Source organism: Colius striatus, chromosome 1 (assembly GCF_028858725.1).
Source record: "Colius striatus isolate bColStr4 chromosome 1, bColStr4.1.hap1, whole genome shotgun sequence".
NCBI classification, from domain to species: domain Eukaryota; kingdom Metazoa; phylum Chordata; class Aves; order Coliiformes; family Coliidae; genus Colius; species Colius striatus.
In genome coordinates, this window is record NC_084759.1 from 93,075,225 (window position 1) to 93,100,963 (window position 25,739).

General features: G+C 40.3%; 1 protein-coding gene across 3 annotated transcripts; it reads right to left on the minus strand.

Annotated features, from left to right (window-relative positions):
• Window positions 1-1,590: 1,590 nt before the first annotated feature.
• On the minus strand, window positions 1,591-24,487 carry KCNJ15 (potassium inwardly rectifying channel subfamily J member 15). Of its 3 annotated transcripts, none has more exons than XM_061988632.1 (2): window positions 24,439-24,487; window positions 1,591-3,668 (listed from the first exon to the last, which is right to left on the minus strand). In XM_061988632.1, exon 2 carries the CDS (start codon window positions 3,650-3,652, stop codon window positions 2,522-2,524), a length of 1,131 nt encoding a protein of 376 aa, XP_061844616.1. In that variant the 5' UTR covers window positions 3,653-3,668; window positions 24,439-24,487; the 3' UTR covers window positions 1,591-2,521. The 3 variants fall into 3 exon arrangements, with proteins under 3 accessions (XP_061844616.1, XP_061844615.1, XP_010194101.2); XM_061988631.1 differs by lacking the exon at window positions 24,439-24,487 and adding an exon at window positions 4,449-4,575; XM_010195799.2 differs by lacking the exon at window positions 24,439-24,487 and adding an exon at window positions 4,003-4,166.
• Window positions 24,488-25,739: the final 1,252 nt, after the last annotated feature.

Genomic DNA, 25,739 nt, shown 5'->3' on the forward strand with positions numbered 1-25,739 from the left:
CCCTCCCCTCCCCTCCCCTCCCCTCCCCTCCCCTCCCCTCCCCTCCCCTCCCCTCCCCTCCCCTCCCCTCCTCTCCTCTCCCCTCCCCTCCTCTCCTCTCCCCTCCCCTCCTCTCCTCTCCCCTCCTCTCCTCTCCTCTCCCCTCCTCTCCTCTCCTCTCCTCTCCTCTCCTCTCCTCTCCTCTCCTCTCCTCTCCTCTCCTCTCCTCTCCTCTCCTCTCCTCTCCTCTCCTCTCCTCTCCTCTCCTCTCCTCTCCTCTCCTCTCCTCTCCTCTCCTCTCCTCTCCTCTCCTCTCCTCTCCTCTCCTCTCCTTTCTTTTTTCTTCTTGCTTTACTTGACTTGTAGGACTGAAAGTTCAGAGAAAATATTTTTTCTGATGTTTTTTTTTCTAAGTCTTTTGCTTGTGTTGTCCTTTCTTCAGGATAACCTAGTGAACACAGCAACTGAACCTTGGGTGTGGTGTTCACAGGACCTAAGTATCTACCTGCTTCCTTAGTTCTCAAAGTGAAGATCATGAAAAATTACTGCTCAACAGCTGTTAAAGCCTGGAGCATCCTGGCCTCTAGGCTTTTAAATGGCTGCCACAGAAGTACCCACACAAGTACATTGCTTCAGCTGAGCACTCACAGGACAAAAGATTAGACAAAGTGAAGAAGAATTTAAAAATAACAATAATTTAACCATTTTCATCCCCTATACGTGGTTGCAAGCAAAAACTTGTGTGAAAAGACAGTGCAATACCACCTGGAAATTCTTTCCAAAAAAGCTAGGCGGGCCCTGCAATTATAAAGGTGTGAGAAGCTTCGCTCACATTGTTTTGGGTAGGGAACCTTCTTGGATTAAGTTAAGCCTCTCTCTTCAGACAGCTACCTGGATCTCTGACTTCTCACACTGGAAAGCTAATTATTTACGTAAATGAGCAGTTTTTAAGCCTCTCATGCCTCTCCATTCCTCCCCCTCCCCAAGTGTGCACTCCCTTCTTCTTGACATTCATTCTTGATGCCACAGGCATCTCTGTGCTCAGCTTGCTGCTTTAGGCATCAAGCTAGATTCATTTACTGTATAGAATATTGTATGGCAGACAGCAGGACTGCATTCCACTAGGCCACACAGTGCCAGGAAGCTAAGCACAATAACAGTAAAAGTAATGATGCCAAAAGTCCTTTCATCACTACAGGCCTTGGTGACTCTCAGGCCAAGACCTGGCCCACAGACACAAAACTCATACTTAATACAGCTTTTCCTTGCCAAAACTTTAGAGGAGCAAAATCTCTAGAACTCAGAAAGCTGGCAAAGTTATATGAGTCAGAACTAATTTCTAAGTCCCATTAAAAAAGCTGACCTATGTAAAATAGACATGCTATGTGGACATCACCTCTACCTGGTGTGCTCCCCGTAACTTGACCACTTTAGTGATCTGCCGAGTCCCTGTGCTGTGTGCTGGATACAACTGCCCACACCAAGAACTCATCTCTTTCAACATCTCTGAGATACCATACCCTCTCCCCGTGCCACAAAGAAACGAGGAACTGCTCAAACTAATTTTTTTTATTAATGGAATGGTTTTAATAGACCAAAAATGAAGTGAGTGAAAGGAATGCTTGTCCTATTTACTTGAAAAAGTAAATATTGTTTACAGACATTATACAGCTTTCTCTTAACTGAAATTAAATAAAGTCCATAGCAAAGCAAGCAATCTGTAGAAATGTATTGTTATGTTGCTATTGCAAATGATTTACATTAGATAAAAGAACAGGTGTCTCAAAGCCAGCTTTAATCTTAGTTGATTACTGTTATGATTCTGTGTGTCTTGCTCTCATCTCCCCTTTTTTTTTATATTATATATAAACCAGACATTAATAAGGTTAAAAAAGTGAGTCATCACAAAACAATCAGAAAACAAGCTCTGAGTAGGAGAGAGAGAGAACAAGCTTCTTTCCTCACTACCCAGCACGACTAATCTGTCACCTTCCTTCAAGATTTAAGAAGGAAGCTTATCACCTCCCTGCAGGCTCTTCCCACATCCAACTATTTGTCTCTCAAATCAACTTACTTTCAGTGCCAGGAATCCCTGCGAAGGCAATACCTGGTACGAGAATAAACATTTTAAATATACATATTTTAAGGGAGCATATTTTCTTCTACTAGTACTGTGTGCTGTCTCTGCAAATGCATGTTCACAGTAAAACCATGTCAAATAAATATTTGAAGGAATCAGCACAGTGCATCCAGTTTCACTTTCCAAACGGAAAGCAGTGTGTCTGCTTTTAGTGGTGGTATAAGGCAGAGTATTAATGCAAATGTAACTTTACCAAGTCACAATCATGAACAAAGAAATCCTGCCTAATTACAAACTACTTGCTTAACAACTCAACCAAAGCGATAGGTTTACTATACTGAATAGGACGGTTTACTATACTGAAAAGGACTTTGCCGCTGGTTTCATAGCAGATATACAGCAAATAGAGTATGTTTTTTTCAGATTGCAAAAAGGATGAGTCAGAATAGTTTGTCCATTCAATCAAACATTGCTCTGCTGTAACAACATCGTTCTCAGTTCCCTCTCTCTTTGATCCTCTTGCCTGTATTTCTCCTCTAGTTTTTGTTTTTCAGAGTCCATACTATAAAAAATGGAATCTGTGCTTCTCCTAATCTTCTCAAACTGACTGAAATCCGCAACGTACTTTCCGTTTGGAGAGAGAGAAACCACAGGCACGAACTCGTAGCCCCAGTGAATCTCCTCAGGAATGTAGGAAGTCCTGCTTTGGCAGACAGCACTGGTGGACTCCACTGTGGCATTCAGGAGCACCACAAGCTCAAAGTCCTTCTCCTTGAGATTTTGAGGTGTGAGATCTCTCAAAGGGCTGCTCTCATCCAAAATATGGTAGAAGGTTAAAGGCAAGATAAGAAAGGGACTCTCTGAAGAGGAGTCAACATTGAACTTGACACTGGCTTGATTCAGCAGGATCCTCTCCCCTTCTTTGGTTTCATATGTCTGAAGAAGCTTCCCAGACAGCTGACACTGTATCAGAAGACTCTTCCTCATATTTGCTACTCTGATCACCAGGCAAAGGTCTCCATTGTGTTTCGTAATGACGGCACAGTGGCTGAATTTAATAGTCTCTGCTCTTTTTTTAGGTCTTGCAATTTTGGCCAGAAAAGTACCTGTGATGAAGATTTCAATCAAAGTTGTGATGACCAGTTGGGCCACAAGTAAGAAAATGGCATGAGGACACTCCTCTGTAATGAAACGAAATCCATAGCCAATGGTTGTCTGTGACTCCAAGGAGAAGAGGAATGCCCCAGTCAGAGAGTCTACGTTCTTGACACATGGCTCGCGCTTCGAGGTGAATTTGTTCATCTCTAAATCACCATGAAGGAATGCAATGGCATAGTAGATAACTCCAAAGAGGAACCAGGTCATAACAAAAGTAGCAGCAAATAAGGTGAGTTTGTACCTCCACTTCATGTCTATAACTGTAGTCCACAAATCTTGAAGGTAGAGTAGGTAAATGCCATCAACTTTGTCTATCCGCACATTGCTGTGGCCACTCTTGGACATCACACGGGGTTTTTGTGTCTTGAGCATGGCAGTATCGATGCTTCCATTAACCAGTGGGACACGGGACATGTTAATCTTTGTGGTTTCCATTCTCACTGCTTCAGTCCTAAGGAGAGAAGAAAAGACGACAGTTACTTAATGAAACCAAAACACTTAACTGAAAAGCATTAGAAAATGTTGATGGAGAGAAGGAACAAACATTATCTAAACACAGCAGCAGTGAATAAAAATGACTGGAATATAAAGTTACCATCATACAATATCTGACATTACAAATAATTTTATATTCTTTCTTCCAGGAAAAAAAAAATGATTCTGGTAACTGCCAAATATGGAGAAGTAGGTTTCTTTTATGATAGCCTGCAAAAGAAATTTGACCAAGCTGAAACTTTATATTAGTACTTTATTTCTGCAAAATACATTAATTTTTTTTTTCTTACGTTTCTCTAGAGAAGAGGCTCTTTTTGATTACTGAGCAGGTTTTCTTTAATGCCCTGAAGAGAGACATCTGATCAAAATTAAAGTCGCGTCAGTGTTTGGTTTAGAACGCAGATCCAGCACACCACCTCTGTCTCTTCCTGCGACGGAGGCAAAATGAGCCAGACCAGCTTTCACTGTGAACAATTAACTTCCACAAGTGATTTACTCAATCGGATCTGGCTCTTTGTTACAGACCTACAACTAACCTAGCGGGGAAGCAAAGCAGACCAGAACGCATCAAAGTCGAGCTTTGGAAAGGAGTATTTACACCTAAAAGCACTTTGAAGCTCCCTGCACTGTATAGTGCTCTGATTTTAAGCTGTCTAAGGAAAAAAAAAAAAAAAGAGGGGGAAAAAAAAAAAAGGAGGCAATTTGCAAAGTCGGCATTCTAGCTATGGGCCCTGACCTGTGTGAACCCAGCAATCATTGGACCACCCGACTCCTGAAGTTTGTTTGTGGCACATCAGTCCGGATGGAGAGTAAGTGTGTGGACACTCAGGACTGAACAAAGCCCACAGAGTGAAGCAGAACGATGCCTGTGCCAGTTTGATGAGGCAAGTAACAAGACCCGGCTTGCAGGACCAGACAGTGATTACGTAGAGCAAGGACAGTGCATGTTATAGTTGTTCCCAACAACAAAACTTCCTGATGACAAAAACAACAAAGAAAAAAAACATCCCATGCATCCTTTGTGCTTTGGCAGGTCGTACAAAAAGCATTGTTTTGTTCCATTGTTTTCCTCAAAAAGAGGCTCAAATGATTCGCTTTTTCGTGAACCACTGGAAAAAGAAAAAAAAATAGAACGTCTTCCTTAGAGTTACTTAAAAGAATTTTGCAGGAAGTACAAGATATATTTGTGGCACACACATGTGCCAGTCCAGAACACCAGCATAATTGCTTACTGAAGTACCTTTCCTGTTATGTCAATTAAGGAGAATTTTTGTTTATGACTAGACCCATCACACTGTTGCAGGTTTTCTGGGAAAGAGTAATTAAACTTGACTCTTATTAACACCTGTAGCTTGTTCCAGTTTTGGTTTAATCACCAACATTTCTCGTTCACAGCCTAGAAGCCATTGCCATAAATATATATATAAAAGAAAGGAATGCATCGATGATCCCAGTAGGAGATTCCTTATGTGACAGACAAATCAACACACAGTGCGTAGCATGTCCGGATAATAAACAGGAAAAAACCTTCAAGTGATCTGAAAAAGAACAACGGGAGGAAATGAGGGGAGGGGGGGAGGGGAGGGGTAGGACTGGGGAGCATACATGCAACTGCTCTTTAGGCAAACTCAAAATCAAGTGCTACTGTCAGTGCACAGTAAAACATACCTCTAACAGGAAACCCTTTAGGAAAATGCCTACTGCTTGGTGAGAAAGCTCCATTCTCCATACTGAGCCTCACCCTGGATAAGCCATTGATATAAAACGTGTGCTAAAATGTGTCCTGAAATATGTATCCTTCTTCCTTTTAAGCATACTTCCCCTCAGCCATTACTTCCAGGCACAAACCTTAAGTGTCATTTTCCCTGCTAAAAATTGCTAGACCAGGAGAGAGTTGGCTTCTCTGATTCAATGCTGGGGATGTGTCCCTATTCTGTCCCATCCCCCTGCTCATCCTAGCTGGATGCTTGCTCCTGGGAGCAGCTCCCTAGGGCTACTGGCTCCTCCTTCTCTGGAAGCCACGAGGACAGAGACTGACAAGTCTCTACCTTCCCTCCTTGGTGCTCCAGTTGGTGGGCTTTTGCTGATGGGGCAGGGATAAGGCTCATTGGCGCAGAGTGAAGAGCAGACTTATCAGAATCAGAGGTGGCCCAATGCAAGAGGCACGCTGACACTCAGGACACCACATTCACTGTGGTTCTACAATGCCAAAGTAACTGGCAGCTGCACAAGCAGTCTGCATATGTGTATTAAGTCTGACACATTTGGGGTACACTGGGTATGATGTGGACAGCAGCTCTGCCCCACATGTACTGTGGCTCTAATACTTCTTTCATATGACAGACTTCATATGCACATACTCTGTATTGTTCATCTGTAGCATCAGCTGGGTCCACAGTTTCAACCTGCACAAAGACTTGGTAAGAGTTCTTATCCCTGCCTCTGCTCTGCCCTGAGATGCAGTGCTCCCTGTCTGGGAGCTGTGAAAGGAGAAAACCTGGACACTGCAGCCTTCCACATTTCCAGACCTGATTGAGTACATCTAGTACCACAGATGTTCAAAAATGCTGTGGCAAAAGAGTTCTCCCTACAAGACACTAGTTAGGAAAGGAGTTGCCAGGCATAATGTCTTCCCATGGTTATGCCAAATAAAGGACGGCTGAAAAATTTGCCATTTCAGGCTCAACCTGAGAAATAAAGCTTTGCTGCAGCCCTAGCCAATGTCTGCTATGCTCCAGATTGTATTTGAACTCACAACCAAAGCTGTTTCACACTGCCTCTCTACTGTCCCCATGGATAAAGTTGATCTCTGCATGTGAGGTCAGCATGGCAGAGCTGTTAGTTTTGGAGTCTATCATAGATGAAAGAGGCTGTATCAGAGCTCCTCTGTCATCTTTTGCATTCTCCCTTAATCTGTATGTGACAAAGTTACTCAGCTTTACAGTGATTTCCTAACATGGATCTCATCCAATTTCTGGTGCTTTTTTTGGTGGTAGGGTATTTTTTGTGTTGATTTGTTTCCTATGTTTTTTTCTCTTACATCAGTTTTTCCTGTGTGATCCTGAATTCCTCTAGTGCTCTTTTCCTCTCCAGGGAAACTCATCTTAGTTTCCTTTCCCTGCAGAAACACTTCCCTTCTTCTCTGACACACTGATATGGGAAGAGAGGTGCTGTCAAGCTGCCTCAGAGCAGCACTGCCTCTGACCCCCTCCCTTACCATTAGCAGCAGACAGCAGCAGTCATCTGAGGAAAAAAAACAAACCAATGAAATCAACAGTGAAGCAAAATCAGGATTCAGAGGAGGATTCTCCACTGCCCTCCACTTCCTCACTGCTTTCTGTGAAGTGACCAATACAAAATCCTACAATAAATGATTTGTGGTTCTCTGTATGTATAAAACTTGTATTAAAATGCATTACTGCTTCCCATCTTGTACCACATATAGGCAATGTAGATACTCCATGCCCTGACAGACATCCCCCAGCACCTCTGCTGAAAGATTTTGGCTTGTCTGGTTTTCTACCCCTTCCCACTAAGTCAGAAAGTATGTCTACCACAGTTAGGATAGTAAATAATAGTAGCAGTATACATTTTTTAAATTAAAACATCATCTACTGTGCTTTACCTAACAAATTTTATTCCAACAGGGTACTTTTTACTAATGAAAAAAAAGAAGGAAAACAAACCCAGAACTCTAACTGTAGCTACTACTAAAAGTGCAGTACAGTTAAGGAAACAGTTCATGAAGAAAATTTAATCATCTCAGATTTGTCTAGCACACTAATGTCCTATGAATTACCTCTTTTTCTAACCAGCCCTTTGGAACAGCCAAAGGAGACTCCCCATCAGAGCACACACTGGTAAGGAAGTTTAGCGCAGACAAAGTCAATAAAATGTAGAGCTACATACCAAACCACCAACCACGAATACCTTGATATTAAGGTGAATCCAGCAGCCAGGGATATAACAAGCACATTAATACTGCTTCCAGAGACCGTATTATCAAGACATTGAAGCCAGCTTGCATGCATGCAAAAATGTTCCCTTTGCACAAAGCCAGATTTGCTTGTGCAAGATCTCTTTTGGCAGACACAACTGATTAAAACTGTGCAGGAGCATGACTTGTTTGAATGGCCTCAGTTGTTTGCTTTTTTTCAAATCAGATATGCTTTGCCACTTGAGCAAATCCTCACTCATGCTTCACTACAGTTCTGATATAGGGGCAAAACTTGAACTGTTTTTTCAACCAGCATAAACCATTAGGAGGCTTGACATTAAAAAAAAAAAAGCACAAAAAAAGCACATAATCTTTAGATCTTTCCTAGGTCCGATGTGGTTCAGTAGTTTATAAAAGTCCCTTCTAAATTCTCAGTGTTCTGTCTAGCATGAACACCCTCCTCCCTTTGAGCTATGCACCAGGTTATGCCGAGCAATTGTCAACCAGCAAAATCCTCCTCCATAGATGAGTTATAGACTACAAAAGTAGAGATCAGAGGTAGAGAAAGGGAAGCAGTGTTTGCAAAAGGGTGCTTCACCTCCACCATCAGCTGCAAGACGTGGTCATAGAGCTGGACACCGCTATGTTGGATTTCACAAAAGAGTCTTTCAGCACTAGGACTGATCAGCGTTGAGAGTGGCCATAGACAGGCTGGTGGCCACTCATATAGTGAAAGATGCTGCCTTTAAAAACTAAATTAGCACCTTTTTAAATTTTCTTTCAAAAAAAGGACTGAGCCATGAGACTTGGAAATAACCCCTCAAGTAAAAATCTGGCTATGGAAGATGAATTAAAGTTGGAGAAATCACATGGTGCACTGCATCTGAGGGGCATTTATACAGCAAGCTTGTTCTTTCCAAGGGCAGGATGTAAGGCTTTGCAGTAACTGTTGATTTATGTAGATGAGTCTTTGAAACTACACTGATGCAAGCAAATATTAAAATAATCAAGCAGGTAGAAAGAAGGTGAAAGACAACTCAAAGCTTATTGAGATCAACGAAGAAGCTCCCAATGATGTCACAGGACTCCGGATCATGCCTCCAAATGGAGAAAAAATACATGCCACTGAACAGTTAACAAAATGAAAGTGAGCCATCCAGCCTTCCAAAAACATGCCCTCCAGCCTCTGCCCTTGGCTCTGTGTATGAACAGAGGACTTGACCATGCAGAACCTTCAGCCTCGAATCTTCACGTACACTGAGGTCATCTTTCAAAAAAAACCTAAGTAAATTGATCAGTTTCTGAATCTTTTTTGTGTTTACTAATATGGTTTATACAGTGCTGTTGGAAAAGAAAGGTTCCACCGAAACCTGTTCTGCTCTTTTCTTTGTATAAATGACTTTTTTTCAGCAGTGCAACATTCAATACTTTTGAATGTCTTCCTTGCTGGGGTATTGTTGCCTCAAACTCTTTTTTACAGTTAAGCATTTAAAACCTGCCCCTGCTGTGGTGTTTTTCCCACCCACTAACCCATTTCTCGTTCTTGCTGTGCAAACTTTACCTGGCTCTTTCTACACAGGCAAGTCTAAACAAACTCTCAAGAGCCTGTCCTTTTTGTTTCTGGAGAGCTGGGTGCCAAAATTACTCTGCAAGGCTGAAAGGAACATTATTGTTGCATTATGTTTGTCAAGCTCGTCTGCTGAATTTCCAGTTTCATTTAAGTCTTTGACATTAGTGACCCCTCACAGTAAGCACTGGTAAATCTCTCAGCAACACCACAGCGAAGGAACTGAGCTAAGGGAGTATGTGAGTGGTATCTTATCCCAATCAACACTAACAGTCAATACTAAGGCCAGGACTAGATCTTCAGAGAACTTAATGCCTCCTGTTGTCATGTTTTGCAGTCACTGCCACCATTTCTTCATTTTTGCCTTCTAGGATGTCTTTGGGGGCTTTCAGCTGCTACATTCTGTCCCTCCTTCTCTTTGAGGTATTTATCTTTTCTGTGAGGGTATGTCTTGTTATCTTGTTTTTCCCCATTTTGCTTAGTATCCCATTCCTCTCTTCTTTCCCACTCTCCATAAATAAAAAGATCCAAACTAGTTGTGCTTACACCACCAGGAAAGCGTGTAGCAGTGGCAGCAGAGTTGTTTTTCACAAGACTGAATACTGTTTCACATTCTGCAAGTATCTGAGCACCTATTCCTGATTTCTCAATTATAAAACTCTGTTTTCAGTGGTTTCAAAATTTTGCAAGGCTTCAACCATTTGGGCTGAGGTTTTCCTCAAGACTGGTCATGAGCAAACAAACTTTTAAATTTATTTGTTTACTTAATGTGTCAGTCAAAAAAAAATAGCCATTTCCAAAAATAAAGCCAAGAAAATATGTTTCGGGGTGCTTCTGCATCCATATTAAGACAGTTTTGGTGTCTTTTCTTTCACGAAGTCAGAATGTAAACACATAAGCAATTCTTGGTGCAGTGACTGAAGTTCACACTCTCCATGGCCTGCTGAGCACCTTTATCAGCTTGGCCATAGAGAAGTGTCGGTGCCTTCTTGCTTTCTGGCCTTAGAAATCCTCATCTGTACAGTGATGCAGCTTCATCAGGAAGTGCAGAGTCTCTCCTCCCCATCTACCCAGTTATCTGTCAGTGAACTCCCGTGCAATGGTTGGAAATGTGGAAACAAATGGAGGAGTCTTACCTCCACTTCCTTCAATGGTCACGGAGCCTTCCTATGCAGGAGGGAGAAGATGATACGTTGGGAGAAAGCTGAAGATAAGCCAAGGAATGCTTTATTTCTGACACTCCTTGCTTAGACATTTGGTGTCTTATAGGGTCCTTTGTGGCATGCCCAAATGCCAAGCTGTTGGTGTTCACCAAAACAAGGATCAGAAACAGAGACACTTGTACACACTGAGCACTGCCAGCACAAAAGGGTCTAGAAAACAAGTTTTATGAGGAGAGTCTGAGGGAGCTTTGGTTGTTTATTCTGGAGGAGGCTGAATGGAGACGTTATTGCTCTACAATTAACTGAAAGGAGGTTGTAGCGAGCTGGGTGTCAATCCTTCTCAAGTAACAAGTAATAGGAGAAGAGGAAATAGCCTCAAGTTGCACCAGAGGAGGTTTAGGTCAGACATTAGGAAGAACTTTTTCACTGAGAAGGTTGTTAGACACTGGCATAGGCTGCCCAGAGGGGTGATAGAGTCACCATCCCTGGAGATATTTAAAACGTGCATAGATGAGGTGCTGAGGGACTTAGTTTAGTAGTGGGCTTGGCAGAGTCAGATGAGTGGTTGGACTTGATGATCTTAAAAGTATTTTCCAACCAAAAAAATTCTATGAATCTATTAAAACAGAAGCTGGGCAGGGATTTTCTGTGAAATAGTTTTTGACTTAGTCAACTGAGGCCTACTTAAGTCCTACTTAAGTACTTAATTCCTTTTTTGGGAAGGGGCCGTTTACCAGACAGCTGCTCCATCTACTATGACAGTATGTTTTCACACAGCTCCCACCACCTTCCCCATCCCAGTACAAAGACAGGCCACCTTGCTGGAGCACAGCTCTCAGGGGAGCACCACCTGGGCAAAGGCACCCGGAAAGGCCACTCCGATCTGTTTTCTCATTTAAGGGCTGGGACTCAAAGTGGTTCAGTTGTTTTCCCAGAGGCATATTTTACCTCTCCTTATGCTTATTTATATCCTACCTGGTGTAAATCATCTGGCTATAATCCGACTGCAGGAGCTCATGTGCCAAGATAGTTTCATATTTCCGTATGCAACCAAGGGACGACTGTGTTTCCTTCTAGTATTTTAGTCACATGATGGCTTTTATAACAATACAGAAAACAATGAGTCTGAACCCATGAACTGCTCAGGTTTTTATGTCTGACTAAGTCTGTAGGCAAAGGAGCTTCCTCCCAGGTCCGTGCAGACCACAAACATACTAGTCTGGGCTGCTGCCCAACTTAGCTAGGACTATCATTTCCCACTCGCCAAGGACAAGGCTGTGCCCTTGTTCTCCCTTCTTCCACAAGAGGTAAAGGACAGCACCTTGTTTTCAACCTCCCCACTACTTACCCATCACTTCATAAGCTGGCAGATGCTTACTCTACTACTGAATAATAGTAATAATAATAAAGTTAAACTCAGAGCAACTGATTTGCCAATCTGCAATTGGCTTGAAATTTGCTGCTTTTGTTTCAGATCTGAAGAAAGGTTAGTGGGAGAGAAAACTTATCTGGTTTGTTTTTGTGTTTGTTCGCTTTTTTCCCTCCAAATTAATTTCTTGGTCTAATAAAAATCTGTTTTCATTATCAAACAAAAAAGCCAACAAACCCAAAACCAGACACTTACTCTAGATTTTTAATTTTAATTGCCAGCAGGTGTCTGAAAATTAATAGTAATGTGTCTAGTCATGGCTATGCACAAGGCCAGAAGAAAAGTTAGCACTATGATAGTCCGTGAAAGCTGGCTAAAATATCTGCCGCCTACCTTTCCCAGGGCCACCACTTTTCTCTGTTTCACAGCTACCATGACTGGTACATGAAATATATTTATCAGGCAGCAGTGGGATATTTCAAATAATCTAGAGTGAGTTTGCCTCTGTTTACTGTCTTGGATTACAGATAGCCTGAACCTTAAACCCAACACTGGACATCAGGTCTCAACGTCAGCCTCAGCGCACTCTGATGAGCAGGGGCATTGACTCCTACCTGTGTGTTCAGCTGTACAGTATGAACACATCCAGTGGCTTGGCAGCTGTCTTTCTAATTACCATTTGCGATGCCAACTTGTGGCATGATGCATGCACTGTATTCCAGTCAAGTTGGGGTTTGTTTTTTAATTAGTCATTGCACACTGGGGCTCTCATAGCTCAGTGTAGGTGTGGCCGTGAGGTGAGGCTCCCTGCAGGGTGTCAGGCTTCTGCTGGGGCAGATTTTTTAATGTGCTCTCTCCACATGAAAGCTGCATTTCCCGTAAAACACAGCACTCCTCTGGCCCCTACCACAAGACATTATGCAGGTGGAGGAATAACCTTAGCACCCTATAAATACTCAATTTTGTGTACATATTCACAAACACTGCCAAAATAAACATGTTTATTATCTTCCATCTCTCTGTAGTCACTGAATCTCAAAACTGAGATATCAATCTATAAAAAGAATTTTCCTCAAAAAAAAGAAAATAAATTTATGTACTTCTTCAATGCACAGAAATCTCAATAGTACTGAAAATAATGGTTGTGCTGCAAAAGGCGAGAAAAATGTCAAGGAGAAAAAAGCATTGAATCTAAAGGTCTATACATTGCTCAACTTTTGTTCACCTAGTGTCTAACTTAGACAGACTGAATTCTAACCAGGGAAATAGCAAAAAGATGGACCCTGATAGAGTAGGAAAATTTTTCCTCTGTGACAGCTACTGGATATCTCTTACCTGTATAGGGTAATTGCTTTGTGCTGTTGCATCTGAGCAGAGTAAAAACAGAGTAACCTGTTAATTAGGCCAAATTTATGATTTCTCTGCATGGCTGGGACATATCACTGAATTTGGTCTTGAGATTTTTGCAATACTACAAAGTACATTTCCAAGAAAGAAAGGATTGGTTTGTCATGGTTTCATCTTAAAGCTTGTTACAAGTTGATTTTCTCAGGAAGTTATTTGGTTATGAAGAATTGCCCTACCTGTGTGAACAAGTTCACACTGTGGAAAGTGTTTTCAAAAAGTGAGTCTTCTTTCATGCTAGCAAAATACAGCCTGGGAGACAAAGTATCCACCTCCCTCACCCAATCCTGATGATTATTAAATTCAACGTCTTTCTTAGGCAAAACACACATGAGGCTACTGGCACAGTAGAGACACATATGGATGTCTTAGTTAATTTTTGATTGTAAATTACAGAGTAAATGTAGCTAGTACTCAATTTGAGGGACACAACAGCTTAAAAAATGTTGATTCCTGCTCTATTTTCTCTGTAGTACAAAGATTTCAAATTTCATCAAGCACCCATTTCCCTCTATTTTCCAAGTCTGACAAACAGAGAGAAAGTTCTGCTTGATCTCAAACAAATATTTGGTAGCTACTTAACAAAAACTTAACTTTATAACTTTTAAATGGGGAAAGAAAGTTTGACAGTGTCCAGAAAGTCACGACATGATAGTTCACAGGCAAAAACACATACGTGTACTTACACAAAAATCTTAGGTTCATATTTACTATTTAAAAATATGACTTCATGGTATGTGTGTCTTCATAAATGATGCTTTGTCTATTCTGTAAGGACAAGCAGTTGAAAATACAGAGTACTGATGCGGGAGATTTCTGTGTACCTAGAGTCAGCTGTGAACACATCTTCTTTTATACACTTTTTCTTTTGTGCCATCATCACCCTTAACAAAGTCTCCAGATCTTGACATAAAACAATTTTCTCAAATGACTAGTCCCCAGGCACATCCATAACAACCAGTAATCACAACCTGTGGCTATGGTCTTGGAACAAAGCCCTTACCCAATCAAGTCTCCCTGTGAGCTTTGCCAGAGCACTGCCCCAGTCGTCACAACACAGTCACTGGGAGGCCACTGGTGTCACCCTGTCCCCATTCCCATCTCCATCCCTTACCCCATTTCCAGCCTGGCCGTATCACTGCCTCCAGCCAAGTTCTGCCTCCTCATGAACTATACAGAGAGTGGCCACAGTTCCCCAGTGGGATAGAATTGTCATGGAGGTCCTGTAAACCATTTGAATGATGTACTGTTGTATAAAATGGGAGGTTTTCACCTTTCTTTTTGAAGAGGTTAGCAACAATTTAAAAATATCAATGACACTCATATTGATATTGGATTGCTTATCCTCAGTACTGCCCAAGAGTTTTAATTCAGGGCAGCTTTCCCTTTTTCTTTTTTTCCCCCCCGACCAATCCATGGATGTGGTTAATTTAAGGTTTAAAAGGATTTTCTCACACATGCATACACACACCCATATATGTTTTCCACTGAAGTCTGTGCTTTTTCCTAGACCCACCCAAATTCCAGTACATAGCTCACTTGTGTGCCAAGCTTTCATACTCTCCATGCAATTAATGGAAAAATGCCTTTTTTTTCCACTTCTGCACATTTTGGGGGGAGGAGGGAGAGAGTGTGTAGAGGAGAGGGAGGAAAGGCCTCCAAAGGAACCTAATTACATCTACTATTTCAGAGCAAAAAGAGAAAGTCCTAGCTTCATCCGTAGCAACATTCTTTTTCTGCCTATGGGTGGAGGTGCCTGGGGTTCGAGCCTCACTGCTTGCTTGGGAATCTGAGCTCTATTTGTGGAGTGCTAAGGAGACTGAAAAAAATAATAACTAGAAAGCAAAAGTATCACAAGCTGCTGACTGGTATGTGTTTCTATGATATTTATACAAAGTACTTTAGTAACACCCTTGAAGACACTGATATTTTATGAGAGGGATGAAAGCAAAATCAAAGCTTGACAGTGAGAAATATTGGGGAGTTTAAAATGGAAATGATAGTTTTCAGTTGTGTCATTCTGTGCTCCCTTTAACAGGCTATTGCAGGCCATGAACATCTCGGTGAAAGCGGTGGGTTCCTCTTGTCACCCACAGTAGCCTAGCAGAGGGAAAGTCTCAAGACTACTACTATCTTTCCACTCCTGTCTACATCTTCCCTCCTACAAGGGCTATCATTGTAGCTCATGGGGTAGCAGGAGAGAAGGAGAAGGAGCTTGCAAAACCGTGTTCCCTCCTGCTATTGCATCTCCAGGATGAACCCCAGGGCTATAACAGCATACAAGCTCTGTGCAAAGCCTTTTCCACCACACTTGTCTCTGTGGGGATCTTCTGATGTCTGCTTAAGGCTGGTCGCCCTTGATTTCCTTTTCTCAGTGAAGGCATTAAAAAGTCTCTCTAACTTACAGAACCACCTAGTTTCATGAAGCTTATTGGAATGCAACTTCTGAAGCCTCTGTTCACCTGCCAAGTTAAGCTGAAATTAGCCCATGGACTTAAATATGTGAGCTGTTTTGTATCCATTGTGAAGGGATGGAAACAGAAATATGCTAGGTGAATTTATCCTTTCCATCAACAAAATGTTACAATTGTATGGAATCTGATTGTCACTCTTTCATTGCAAAAATTAGAACTAAAAAAAAAAGATTTTTTTAAAGGAAAAATCTGTTTCCTGGGTTTCTTGACTGAAAGGTTGCACAGCCCAGGATTGTATGTCTTCCAGATAAACTCCCAAGAAATCACAGGAATATTTGTTTTCCTCACTTCTTTCCCAAATTACCCGACCCTTGCCAATTTCCATGACACAGACCCCTCAATCTGCAACAGAGACTGTGGCTTCTGAAAGGGAGGAAATAGCATGAATGTACTGGTGCACATCAATGTTTTTTTATTTTCTTGCCAAACCAAAAACATAAAAACAAACAAAAAAATGAAAAAAAAAAATTAAATTTTCTGTCAAAAAAATCCCAACAAAAAGTCATGCTGGATGAAAGATGTTGTTTATTCAAACCAAAGCTAAACCTTACATTTGACTTTGATGTCTGTAGAGGTGTGTGTTTAACTTAAATCAGGTAATAGACTGCAACGACTTGCTTCCACAAAGTCAAAAGGAAATTTTTTAGTTTTCAAAATTATTCTCAGACTTTTTCAGCCTCAGCTTTTCTATCTTGTTCACATGAATTCATTATGCCTTTTATCTGACTTAAATCTGCATTTTCAGGCCATAAGACATTTAGCTGAAAAATCTCAGCCTTCTGTAACTGTAAAGACCCCATGAGTTTCTTGTCTGGTTCGGTGACAAGTGAAGCTTGTGTAATGAACTACTCTTCCTCTAGAAGAATACAACAGAAGCAATGCCTGTCCCTGTTGTTGGAATCTGGGGACAAAACTGCATGATTCACTAGTTATTTTTCTTTGTCCTATAGTTTCTTGGAAACCTCTATAAAAGTTTTATGGTGCTACAGTACAACAGGCTGAAAAAAAGCAGTGATAATGTGCCCAAACAAGAAAAAAATCTCATGCTGGTTTTCAAAGGTAGTACATTTCCTTATATTCAAAGGAGGTTATTTTTCTTGTTTATTTACACATACCTTATCTCTATGAACGTTCCTTTATGATCCCATGTCATCTCAAAAGCTCCGTAATCTTTTACGGTTGGGTACTTTGGAAGGTCTAGCTTTGATCACCGAAGTAGCTAGTCTGAATAGAACATTGTTCATGTTCTGCTCAGAATAGTTTCTGACTGCATTCAGAATACTAAAACTTATTTTTGAAGTTCTACAATATTCAGCAACTTCTACCTTGCTTTTTCTTACGTTCTACAGATGCTGTGAATTTCAGAAGTCACTTTGATGTCTTCCAAGCAGCCTGATTTATGAGAACAAAAATATCACCATTCCCCAATTACTTTCTGTCGCCTTGTTATAAGGCTTGATATATCAATGGAAACACAGTGTGGCTGAGGGGTTCAGGCATTAAGAATAATTGGAGTACGAGGAAATCAGCTACCTCTCCCAGAAGAGATTATTTTTTCAGTGGAAAAATTAAACTTTTTGATCTCTAACTCTCTGTACTTTTCCTGTAATATTTAATTTAATAAAGCCTCCATTTTCATTGAAAAAACACACTTGATGGGAAATGTGTAACTAGACCTACTAGACGTTTATATGTTATTTTAGCACAGTTTGTATGTTATTTTAGTGCTATTGAACAGTTCATATTTTGTGGAAAACTGCTAAAGATAATTGGTTGCAAAAAGTAGCTGATTGGGACTACGAATATATCAAATTGCAGCAGCGTATTTCAAATGTGGTTAAGACAGGGCCATTGCTGAAAGTCCCAGAGACTGTAAGTCCACCAGTCAGATGACAGCTTAATGGCCATGCCATTGTTCTGGTGACACAGTGTCAAATCCAATCTTTCCCAAAAGGACATGTCCTTTCTGAAAACACTTCCTCTGCTCCACCTGCTGTATGGTTCAGGCTTCTTATCTGTAGGCAGCTTTATGCCAAAACATCTCCAAAACCCACCTTTTCTTCAAGTCCAGAATCTCAGTTTATTAATTAATCATTTCCCAAAGCCTTTCTTATTCACAGTCCTTCTCATCTGTTCCATGACTAAATCATTCAAACATTGAGGGTAAAAAACTTATTTCCTTTCTACTATTTTGACTATCAATTTCCTGTTCACTAATGCAAACTTCTCTTTCATTACTTCATATTCATAAAGCTCACAGCCTAACATTTCCACAGCTATTGCCTGCAAGGTAAATTGTTGGATTTTGTAGGTTGAAATTGCTCTCTGGTCACAATAGCTCTTCAAAAGATTTCTATATAGACTGAGCTCATCTTCTAAAGCACTAGAATCAAGGGAGAGAACTGGACACTTCCACATGATGAGTCAGCCTCTCATCATCTAATGCCTGGAGGTGCCCATCTCCTTCTAGTGCCTGATGAGCAGAGATCACATCTTGAACTTTTAGTCAGCTGAGATTTACCTTACCCTTACATAGAAAAGTCAGTGTTTCCAAGAGGTAGCAAGTTTATTATTTGTATGGAAATCGACTGTTCCAGTGTATGTGAAGGTATCACCACTCTTCCTGGAAGCATGAGGCTTACGCATGTAAATTATGGAGTATGTGTGTGTATTTTAAGTTGGAACATCCTAAATCAGTACATATAGGACTCATACTGATGAAGCTTTTCAGGTGAAATCCCAAAAAAGATACTGTGCACTGTGGAATCTAGTGTAACATTACACGGCATGGTGTACACTTATTATCACACATATAGTTTAGTTATTGTAAAATTATGCACTGACACAGCTGAACAAAGTTCGTATGTAAAAACAAACTGTCTAGAAATCAAAAACAAGATACAGGATATGTCTGCACTGTTTTACAGGTTCTTGCCTATGATATTCCCTACCACAAGTCAGTCTGCTTGTCTATGTTATTGATATGTACACTGTCATCACATCCCTTGCCAAAATATGGATTCATCATACTTGTGCTGCTAAAGGCTTCCTCATCCATCATGTGCAACTCTGAAAAATTACATCTGAGCCTGTCTGGAAACAGGTTACATCCTACATCTTTGTCATCACTGCTTTTTTCAAAGGTTCACAGGGCAGCTCAGATCTGCCTCTGCTCCTGCTCTTCACCATGCCTAAAGTGCCATTCAGCAAGATGGTGCTGGTAATCAGCTGAGAGGGAAGATGGCTAAACCAGAAGCATTCAGAGACATGTATTATCTTAAGCTGAGCAAAGCTGAAGATCAGAAGTAGTTTCTGTTAATACCACCTGGAGTTTCAAGAAGTCAGTACATTCTGAAATTTGAACCATTGTTTTTTTATGAGACTGGGAAATGAAGATCTGGTCTTTCTCCAACTTGTGTTAATGTTTGAGCTCATACCGTATATGTCATGAGTAACATGCTTAAAATTTCTAGTGAGAAGACAAAGGTTATTGATTTGTGACACTGTCAGTAGTTATGTAACAGCTTGAGTGGTTAATAATTTTCTTAAGATCATATAAAGCAATCAGAAACAGAAGCTTTCCTCAATTATACAATCCCTGGTTATAAGATATAATGTGGCATTTAAAGGCATGATGCTCCTCACTTACAAATCAGAATCTCCACTCCAAATTACAAGTCTCCACTACTTACAAATCAGAAACATATCTGCAAAGGCAGAACCTCACACCAAAGTGCTATAGGAAGACATATCACTGGGATTGCTCCAGTGTTAATTTTTTCCCCCTGTACATAAACATTAAGGAATAGTCTTGAAATAAAATTTTGTGTTCCCTGTCACCTGAAACACTACAAAGGGAAGGGAAATTCAGTATGAGTAAATATTATTCTGGGTCATGATCAAGTCACAGCTTTGGAAATTTTAAACCAATAGGAGAGGAAACCAACACTAAATTTTAGACATTTTTGCTCCAAAAATATGTATTTAAAGTTTGGTTGGGGATTTTTGTTGGATTGTTTGGAGGGTTTTTTTTAACAGCAACAATAATAGAATGGAGTAGGAATGAACTTTAAGGACCAGGTGCTCCTCAAGACTTTGGTTGAAGCACCAATAATGTTGTTACCTGTACTGAGGACAGAAAGTGAGGCCTGTAGCCTTGTGTTGGCATAACTAGCTCAAGAAGTGCAAGGATATGAGGAAAATCAGGTACAATATTAGGATTCTTGGAAGTGTGACAGACCTTTAGAACTCTGCAAAGCTAACTGAAGCACAGCATAATTCTATAAATTTTGCTTAGTGAAATTTTCTCACAAATGAAACCAAACAGAACTCAACTTGGAGCTCAAGATGTGATACCACAAGCTGAAGAACCCCTTTTGGCTTGTACATTTCCCATAGCAGTGTAAAAGGGCCACAATGTGAATAAGAACCAGACCTGAAACCTTTTGTTTGTCCAGTATACATTGATAAAAATAGCATTGTTAACTTTCCCACACCTGCCTGAGCTGTGTTCATTCACCTCTTGTCTTGAGGAAGCATTCTACTCTGAGGGCCATTTCAGTCTTCAATTGTTTTTTGTGCCTTGACAAGAGCTTTCAGCATGTTTTACATAGCACATTTCACAACAGATAATAGACACACTGAAGACTCCTGAAGTGACCTATGCTGTGTTAATTTATATCTCATAAACAAAGTCACTTGTAACTATTGACTTCCTGCCTAATCTTAAGGAAAGAGGAGTTATGATCTAAAACCAGTAAGCTGGGAACAGTCAAGAACTCAACTACTGTGTACCATAGAGGCCATCAAGTGTATCAGTTAATGAAACTCATTATGGTAATAAAATAAAATACTGCCTTAAAAGTTTTTCCTTTTTTTTTTTTTTGTCTTAAGCTTTTGCATTGTTGTGAGAATATTTTGTCATTTGCTAAGAAAATTCACCAGAATTGCAAGTGTTCTATATAACTCAAACACCTCCTCCTATATGTTGATATACTTTTGGTGTGTAAATAAAGCCTAGCCTTGCTGAAATGCTGTAAAAGTCACAGAAAGCACATCTTTACTTGTCTTCCCTTGATCCTTTTATCCATTGCTGCACTACACAGAGTTGTGTTTGGCTGTTTACTCTGCAGAGAACGGACTGTTCATAGGTTTGGTGTTGAAGTGTTTGAGGAAGGAAACATTCAGGAAACATTTCTGGATAAGGCAGCAGGAAACTGAAGTCTGTTTGCTTGGGTGAAAGGTTGGAGGGGATTCAGAAAAGGACAGCTGGCACAGAAGTTTCCTGAAGTAAGGGTCAGCAGCTTTGAGAGGAATCATCACTGAGCAGAAAACAAGGGGACACTTAGTGGGTTCTTTACAGACAAGGTCAGAAACTTTTTTTTTGGTTGATATTTTCCTTGGAAAATGTTATCTGAAATAAAAATCATTTAAGCCCAAAGAATTTATTTACTGGTCAAAATGATGTGAGCATCTATTTTATTGTGTTTTGGTCAGGCTGTGTAATACTAGTGAAGAAAAGGGGAAATTTTAACCATAATATATTTTTTTCCTTTACTTTTCATAAATTCATGCTAAGAATATGCTTTTTAAGTCATTTCAGTAACTGTACTGTTATATCTATTTCTTCACTGCAGATTACAGTAATTTATTTGACAGATAAACATTTTTATCTCATAGTCTCAATGCAAAAGGAATAATTGCAGATAAAGAAAAGATCATAATGTAAAATCAGTGAGGTATCCTGCAAGCTATGATCTAATCAAGAGTGAATCACCTCAGTTAAAGCAGTTAATCTAATCGGGTGATACTAGTGTTCCAGTCAAAATTTAATTTACTTTACTTTATCAGAAGTAGGAGCCTTGCCTAGGCTCTCTAAGCATGGACAAACCTAGCTGGCAATCTCCATGTGAAAAACAAACCAGAAAGGAGTAAAGCATAGTTTTAAAAGGTACCAAGCTGCAGTTCCCAAGTTTTAGATCTCCCCTCCACCTTAAAAGCCAACTAAAATGCAGTATGCCCTGAAGGTCAAATTGCAGGGGCTACTTTGAACCAAGTGAAAGACAGACGTTTCTTAATCAAGAAGCCCTCCTGGGAGAAAACAGAAATGCAGCTGGCTCTCATACCTAAGCAGACACAGTGCAGGGAGGAAAGGGGCTTTGCAACTAATGAAATACCTAAATCAAAATGATCAAATACCACCAACACCTGCAAGCAGAGCCAGATCTTGTCAGTTAGGAGGCCAAGAGAATTCTCATGCCTTGGTGACTAAAAGCTTGCAAGGCTTCCCAGTATCCCCAAAGGTATCTTGCAGACATAGGGAATCTGCAGAACACCATGCTACTTCCCTGAGATACATGCTGGTTCCAACCTATGTCCCAGTTGTTTGACCTTTCACCAAAGACAGCCCAGGATCTGTGAAGGGCTCTGCTAGAAGATGAAATTTGCCAAACACTTTTCTCCCTGGAGGGTAAAACTGACTCTAGATATGTTATCCCAAAACATATGGCTACTCTCTTTTTCTCCAAGCACTTACTTTGTCCCATAAAGAATGATAATACTTGGAGGATTCATACTGTTGCTGCTCCCTCTCTGCCTGATCATGACCTCTAACTTGCTGTGAACCTTGGAGTGTGCTACTTATACAAAGACAATTTCATATGCTTAGGAGGAAAGATGCTATAGTTCTGACTTGCTCTTTTTCTTCCTTCCTCTAGCCCAATTAATAATGCATCCACTGGTTTTGGCTGCTCTATTTGTATTTCACATCATGCAGGCTAGCTAGGTATATAATGAGCAGGCATTTCAATTTATACACAGCCAATACATGGGAGCTACTTTTTTCAGCCATGTCCTGTTTACTCCAGGAGCATGCACACACTTAATACCCAAGCTATTTACCATCCTAATGATACAAACACATTGAGTGTTAACCTGATCCTGAAACTTGTAGTGACTCATTCAACTAAGTCATGAATTTTCTCTCACTCCAAGGGTTAAGTTCAGCAAGAAGGTAGTTTTCAAATATTTAACATTTAGTGAATTAGCTTGGACTAACAAAGTTGATTTCAATGGTTTGATACTCCAACATTTTTTGTCTACACAGTATAGCCCAAAAGGTAACAACCTTTCTCTCCATTAGGAAAAAAAAAAAAGTCATCCCATAATCAGCTTTATTTTTCCTAGAGGCAAAGTGTATCAAAATTTGTTTCAAAATGTACAGAGGTTCAGCATGCAAAACAGTTAAGTTTCTGTTTTTCTTGGCCCCTCACAAGAGTACCACATGGTACTTCACAGCTTTGGTCTCTACCTGTTCCCAAAGAATACAGCCTGTCCCTGTGAACTGCGTGTCTTAGGACAAGGAAACAGGAGAGCAGGAGGCAATAATATTCCAGACTGCTTTCATGAAATTTGGACAAACAAAAATTTCAGCTCCAGTGAGGGGTGTGGGTTGATGGCTTGTTTGTTTCATTGCATGAGGAGCCAGGATAAAAATGAACTATTTGTTTTCATTTGAAATTCTATAAAAAGTAACAGGACTGAAGTATTGTATGTATGTTGGAAGACTGAAGCCCAAGTCATCTGCTGCTGTTTTTGTCTCTAGGCCATGCCTCATTTACTGGGATGAAATTCTTGGGGAAGTTTTTGGTCTCGTCTACACTCTGTTTTACAAAAGCCATGCCAGTTTCTACTGTACAATCAGCATTATGTTACATTCCAGGCTTGTTTCTCCCTTCTTATAAGATGACTATTAGAGAGTGCACAGAGCATGGTGACATTTTATGACCAAGGAAGTAAAGAAGACATTTCAGTAATAGTAAATGGCCTCCTTTCCCCCTCAATTTTTAAAGCAGAAATCACAGGTAATAATATCACAGCAGGACACAGACAACGGGCTTGGCTTGGTAGACAGGCACACGGGCACTGTGATCAGAAACACCCTAGAAATGCCTCTAAGTACAGTACAGCCAAAGGCAAGTGAGGAAACAAGATTAGTTATAAAGTAATGTAGATACTCCTGGATCACAAAGGAAAGCCAGCTTTGTTCTTTTGTCATGGAGGAAAAAGGAATTTATCTGTAAATCTCTTTACAGCATAATCCCTATGTGAAAATAAAAAGGGAGGCAAAGAAAGGGAGTTACGCTGAAGTAGATGGGAATTTGCACCACAGGCTCAGACTGAGATTACTGAGGATAAGCCAAACCTGTTGTAAACAAGTAATATGAAGACATGTAAAAGTTGGAAGAAAATGCATGATGATCTCCAACTCAGATATGTTTACATTCTTTATATCTGCCACAGAAAACTTACATAATCCTTTCATATACAGATAGGTAACAGGGACTGGGTAAACCTCTAGGCAAGTTTTCCCACTGTATCAATGAAAACCGACTTCTGAATTGAAAAAGAAACAAGAGTCAACTGATAGATACACTTCTAAGACCCTAAAAAGCACTATGTCTTTCTATAAGAAAAAGTCTTTGGCAAACATTTACAAAAATAGTTTCAGTATCTGCCACCCTCCCCAACATATAAAAATATCAGCCACATACACTACAAACCTCCCATTCAGTAGCTTGCATCAGTGGAAAGACCAAACCATGACAGCTTTTGCTTTACCATTACTAAATTGCCCGTATCTCAAAGTTCACAAGAAGACATAATTTTATAAGCTTTTTTTAGAAACGGTTTCTAAATCCTTAAATGACCAAATTAAGAGAAAAATAGGAAAAGAACCTACTCATTAGCTTTCAGTTCCACAGTTTCCAAAGCACTGTTAAGCATGTATGCATTTTTGGCAAATACCTCTTACCTGTAAAAGAGCAATGTTCAGATTCCTTACTAGATGTTATCGTCATGACAAACAAAGCAATCTTTTTTATAAAAGGTTAGATGTCTTTTCAATAAAGCATGTGTGCCTGGTTTAAGAAAGAAAAAAAACAAAACACAACCCTCAGAGAGTCTCCCTTCCCTCACTGTCAGTCAAAAACAAGTTGGAATAAGTCTGAGTTGGAATTACCTGAATAAAGAAACTGGAGAGAGGGAGGGAGGAGAAGGAGGGAGGGGGAAAAAGAGAGAAAAAAAAAAATAGTTCGAGACTCAGTGATGTCAGCAGTATGTCTTAAGGAAATCTACAGCTGAGCCCAGCAAACTTTATAACTACATAGCACTCGACACCCAGTTACGTGGTAAGCAAATACCTGCTTAAGAGGAAACTGATGTACCTTTAAGGAACGTCAGTTAATCTTTGAAGAAACTTTAACAAGGCTGTTCAAAGTCCTTTCAAGGCCTTATTGTCTAAATAAATAAGGTTACAAGTGATTGTATAATGCTAAGAAGAGAATAAGAAGGGAAAAAAAGTCGACATTATTGATTATCCCTCTCCTCTTGACAAAAGGGAGGCGGAAACTCATCTGAAACAAATACACACTATGGTTGTAACATACTGAGCTGTAACAGCCACAAATGCAGCTGAAATCCCTGACCACCAAAGTTTCCAATCTGTTTAGCCACAACACTTTTTTCTTTTGATGACTTACTCTGGGTTTGTTTCAGTGCCTTTCTGCTCACTTCCTAGTTGCAGAAAGCACAGATAGAGCTGATTTGAACTGGGGAAAGCCAGGTATCTTGAACAGAAGGAGGAAGAGGTGTGGATGTTTGCCATCTGCAAAGCCTTTACACTGTGGTTGGTACCACTGGTATTTGATGGGATTCCCAGAACTTAATGCAAACAGCAGCAGTGAAAGGGAAATCACTGCAGCATTGGAAAGACTAACATGATAGCCCTTGGATATAACTCTTCTGTGTCCATTTTCCCAGGGATGCTTCTTACAGGAATTACGTATCTCAGAAAGATATTCCAGTACACCTGTAGCTCAGTATCACCTGCAGGGACATCTCATGGTCTGACCAATGCAGGGTTAATTTCAATCCCTTTTGTCAGAGGGAAAGTGGAGATCAACACACAGGGTGGAGTGGTTTACTAAGAAAATTCTGCCTACCTCAAATTCAGAGAGAACAGGTTAGAAAAAGCAAAATACCTCCTTTCCTCAGTAGCTTTAGTCAATAGACGTTTAAATGCCGTTAACAGACATTCATAATTTCATGATATGC

Excerpts from the sequence above, each read along its gene's own strand:
- KCNJ15 (XM_010195799.2), bottom strand. The coding sequence starts at position 4,070 with ATGTCTCTCTTCAGGGCATTAAAGAAAACCTGCTCAGTAATCAAAAAG. Across the intron at positions 3,669-4,002 it reads AGCCTCTTCTCTAGAGAAAC|GACTGAAGCAGTGAGAATGG; the intron begins GTAAGAAAAAAA and ends TTCTCTCCTTAG.